This window comes from Haematobia irritans, chromosome 3 (assembly GCF_050003625.1).
Source record: "Haematobia irritans isolate KBUSLIRL chromosome 3, ASM5000362v1, whole genome shotgun sequence".
In the NCBI taxonomy this organism is placed as follows: domain Eukaryota; kingdom Metazoa; phylum Arthropoda; class Insecta; order Diptera; family Muscidae; genus Haematobia; species Haematobia irritans.
The window spans coordinates 136,442,853-136,447,856 of NC_134399.1; the positions used below are offsets into that span (position 1 = coordinate 136,442,853).

The following is a 5,004-nucleotide window of genomic DNA, read 5'->3' on the forward strand; positions in this document are numbered from 1 at the left end:
CCCTATACCAAATTTTAGGACAATCGGACTAAAACTGCGAGCTGTACTTTGCACAATCGACTCAGAATTTAATTCTAAGCCGATCCGTATACTAAAAGGTTGGTCTATGATTACTCCTTCTTGGCGTTACATACAAATGCACAAACTTATTATACCCTGTACCACAGTAGTGGTGAAGGGTATAAAAATTAGATTCAGAACGTTGATTTTTTGGCCTCGGTGTCAATGAATAGAGGGTTTTTACCCTATCCAAAAGTTGATACAATGTGGCTGATATTTAATGCAACATTGTAATTGGCTATAGTTTTAAACCCTTCACCACTACTGTGGTACAGGATATAATAAGTTTATACATTTGTATGTAACACCCAGAAGGAACATTCATAGAGTCATCGTTTAGTATACCGATCGTGTTTGAACTAAATTCTGAGTCGATTTAACAATGTCCGTCTGTCTGTCCGTCGCTAACTTCTGAACGAAACAAGCTATCGGCTTGAAACTTGGCACAAATAGTTGTTATTGATGTAGGCCGGATGGTATTTCAAATGGGTCATATCGGACCACTTTTACGTATATCCCCCATATAAACCGACGCTCAGATTTGGTTTGCGGAACCTCTTGGAGGTGCAAAATTCGTCCGATCCGGTTGAAATTTGGTACATGATGTTAGTGCATGCTCTCTAAGAACCATGCAAAAATTGGTCCATATCCGTCCATACTTATTATAACCCCCATATAAACCGATCCTCAGATTTGGCTTGCAGAGCCTTTAAGAGAAGCATATTTCATCCGATCCGGCTGAAATTTGGAACATGGTGTTAGTATATGGTCTCTAACAACCATGAAAAATTGGTCCACATTGCTCCATAATTATATATAGACCCCATATAAACCGATCCCCCGATAAAAGAAGCAAAATTCAACCGATCCGACTGAAATTTGGTACATGGTGTTAGTATATGGTCTCTATATATATATATATATATATATATATATATATATATATATATATATATATATATATATATATATATATATATATATATATATATATATATATATATATATATATATATATATATATATATATATATATATATATATATATATATATATATATATATATATATATATATATATATATATATATATATATATATATATATATATATATATATATATATATATATATATATATATTTATATATATAAAAAATTAAAAATAAAATCGATTGTTCGAAATAATTCAAATAAATTTTTATGGTGGAGGGCATTAAAATGGATCGATTCAGCCCATTTGCTAGTCTGACATTCGAGCAAACATAAAATAGTCGCCATAATTGGAAGTTGTGTTTCATTTGCAGTCATACCGTATATTGACCGAATGAATAACACAATGGAATCTAACTTGCGTAAAAATTTGTTTAGTGGCAAAAATGTGAAGTGTTTTAAAAAAATTTAAATTAGCCGCAGTCGGAGTCGAGCAAAATTTTTACGACACCGACTCCAGCAAAATCTTCAGACTTCAGACAACTCCAAGACTCCGACTCAAAGTCTCCGACTCTACGACTCCGAGTCTACAGTCCTGTAAACAATCATTTAAAATTCCAAAATTCTGATTTGACTTCAAGTAGAAATTACACTATGTTTCAAGTAAAAAACGTTTTTAAAATAAGGTCTTGAAAAATATCCCTTACACTGAAAAAAAAAAAAACATTTACTCGATATTAGTGATTACGCCAACTACATTTTAGGAAGCGCAATTTAACTATTAAGGACAAATTTCGTTGAAATAATGAAACCTTAACTAAAATAAGTATATACGGCCGTAAGTTCGGCCAGGCCGAATCGTATGTACCCTCCACCATGGATTGCATAGAAACTGGTACTAAAGAGTGTCATCCACAATCGAATTACTTGGGTTGCGGTAACACTTGCCGATGGCAAGGTATCTTCAACTTCTTAACACCGTCTTCTCAATTGTAATTGTAAAAAAGGCCGATTAAAAACGTATATAACTCAGCTTGACAAAATTTTCTATAGAAATAAAATTTTGACAAAATTTTGTATAATAGTAAAATTTTGACAAAATTTTCTATAGTAAAAAAAATTGGCACAATTGTCTATAGACCGATATGGACCAATTTTGGCATGGTTGTTAGCGGCCATATACTAGCGTAATGTGCCAAATTTCACCACATACCTAATTTCAATCGGATCGGATGAATTTTGCTCCTCCAAGAGCTCCGGAGTTAAAATATGGGGATCGTTTTAAATGGGGGTTATATATAATTAAGACCGCTATGGACCAAGTTTCACATGGTTGTTAGAGACCATATACTAACACCACGTACCAAATTTCAACGGAATCGGATGAATTTTGCTCATTCATGAGTCTTCGGAGGTCAAATCTGGGAATCGGTTTATATGGGGGCTATACATAATTATGGACCGATTTCGACCAATTTTTGCATGGGTGTTTGAGGCCATATACTAACACCATGTACCAAATTTCAGTAGAATAGCATGAAATTTGCTCCTCTTAGAGGCTCCGCAAGCCAAATCTGGGGATCGGTTTATATGGGGGCTATATATAATTATGGACCGATGTGGACCAATTTTTGCATGGTTGTTAGAGACCATATACTAACACCATGTACCAAATTTCAGTCGGATCGGTTGAATTTTGCTTCTTTTATCGGGGGATCGGTTTATATGGGGTCTATATATAATTATGGAGCAATGTGGACCAATTTTTCATGGTTGTTAGAGACCATATACTAACACCATGTTCCAAATTTCAGCCGGATCGGATGAAATATGCTTCTCTTAAAGGCTCTGCAAGCCAAATCTGAGGATCGGTTTATATGGGGGTTATAATAAGTATGGACGGATATGGACCAATTTTTGCATGGTTGTTAGAGAGCATGTACTAACATCATGTACCAAATTTCAACCGGATCGGATGAATTTTGCACCTCCAAGAGGTTCCGCAAACCAAATCTGAGCGTCGGTTTATATGGGGGATATACGTAAAAGTGGTCCGATATGACCCATTTGAAATACCATCCGGCCTACATCAATAACAACTATTTGTGCCAAGTTTCAAGCCGATAGCTTGTTTCGTTCAGAAGTTAGCGACGGACAGACAGACGGACATTGTTAAATCGACTCAGAATTTAGTTCAAACACGATCGGTATACTAAACGATGACTCTATGAATGTTCCTTCTGGGTGTTACATACAAATGTATAAACTTATTATATCCTGTACCACAGTAGTGGTGAAGGGTTTAAAACTATAGCCAATTACAATGTTGCATTAAATATCAGCCACATTGTATCAACTTTTGGATAGGGTAAAAACCCTCTATTCATTGACACCGAGGCCAAAAAATCTACGTTCTGAATCTAATTTTTATACCCTTCACCACTACTGTGGTACAGGGTATAATAAGTTTGTGCATTTGTATGTAACGCCAAGAAGGAGTAATCATAGACCAACCTTTTAGTATACGGATCGGCTTAGAATTAAATTCTGAGTCGATTGTGCAAAGTACAGCTCGCAGTTTTAGTCCGATTGTCCTAAAATTTGGTATAGGGTCCAGTTTCGGCTCAAAGACGATCCCTATTGATTTTGGAAAAAATCGGTTCAGATTTAGATATAGCTGCCATATATATTTTTCACCGATCTGGTCATAATTGGCGTGTATATCAACCGATCTTCCTCAAATTCCGTGCATCCAAATATTTTATGAGTCTCGAAAAACTTGCAAAATATCAGCAAAATCGGTTCAGATTTAGATATAGCTCCCATATATAGCTTTCGCCCGATTTACACTCATTTGCCCACAGAAACAAATTTTTTGCTCCGATTTAGTTGAAATTTTGCACAGGGAGTATAATTAGCATTGTAGCTATGCATGCCAAATTTGGTTGAAATCGGTTCAAATTTAGATATAGCTCCATATATATGTTTTTCTGATTTCGACAAAAATGGTCAAAATACCAACATTTTCCTTGTAAAATCGCCACTGCTTAGTCGAAAAGTTGTAAAAATGACTCTAATTTTCCTAAACTTCTAATACATATATATCGAGCGATAAATCATAAATAAACTTTTTCGAAGTTTCCTTAAAATTCTTCAGATTTAAACATTTCCCATATTTTTACTAACATTGTGTTCCACCCTGGTGCATTAGCCGACTTTAATTTGGAGTCTATAGATTTTGTAGAAGTCTATCAAATTCTTCCAGATCGAGTGATATTTAAATGTATGTATTTGGGACAAACCTTTATTTATAGCCCCCAACACATTTGACGGATGAGATATGGTATCGAAAATTTAGATCTACAAAGTGGTGCAGGGTATAATATAGTCGGCCCCGCCCGACTTTAGACTTTCCTTATTTGTTAAAAATGAATTGTGAAAGTTTTGAGTTACTCGTATTGGGATGAGGAAAAATATTGAAACAAATAATTAAATAGGTATTGTGTTAGTAAAATCATCCCATTATTTCTTAAGATATTTTCCTTTTATATTATTACTTTTTTTGTTAAACATCTCTTTTTTTATTCTGATTACCAAAGCTTGTTCGCAATGAAAATATTTGTTCATGTAACTTCTTTCGTTTATATAAACAATTTAACATTGACTTTATCCTGCAACAGGCTCTTGTTGTTGGTTCTTCTCTTGCTTCTTTGACTTTATAAGGCCCTGTAATATCTCACACAGAGTCACATAAAAACACTCCTTTGAAAGTTTCTTCACAAGTTGTAATAAATGTCATTTAACTTTAGCGTGAAATATAATGAAGGACGTGAAATGAAAACATTTGTGTAAGCAAAAAAAAATATGAAGACGAAGTAAAAGATAACAAAAAAAGAAATTTCATAAATAAAATGTTAAACTGAAAAATGAGCAATAGCTGTTTGGCTGCTTGACATTTAGTCATTTGCTTGTTTCCATTTAAAAGATATTGGGTGTTGACGTCTTAGATGGCTT

At 34.1% G+C, this 5,004-nt stretch overlaps 1 protein-coding gene across 1 annotated transcript in view; it reads left to right on the forward strand.

The window, feature by feature from the left end:
* Positions 1–4,712, forward strand: part of LOC142231202 (uncharacterized) — an 8,357-nt gene extending 3,645 nt beyond the window's left edge. The window contains exon 3 of the mRNA XM_075301821.1: positions 4,590–4,712. Within this exon, the coding sequence (XP_075157936.1) occupies positions 4,590–4,712 (123 nt within the window). The remainder of the gene's footprint in view (positions 1–4,589) is intronic.
* Positions 4,713–5,004: the final 292 nt, after the last annotated feature.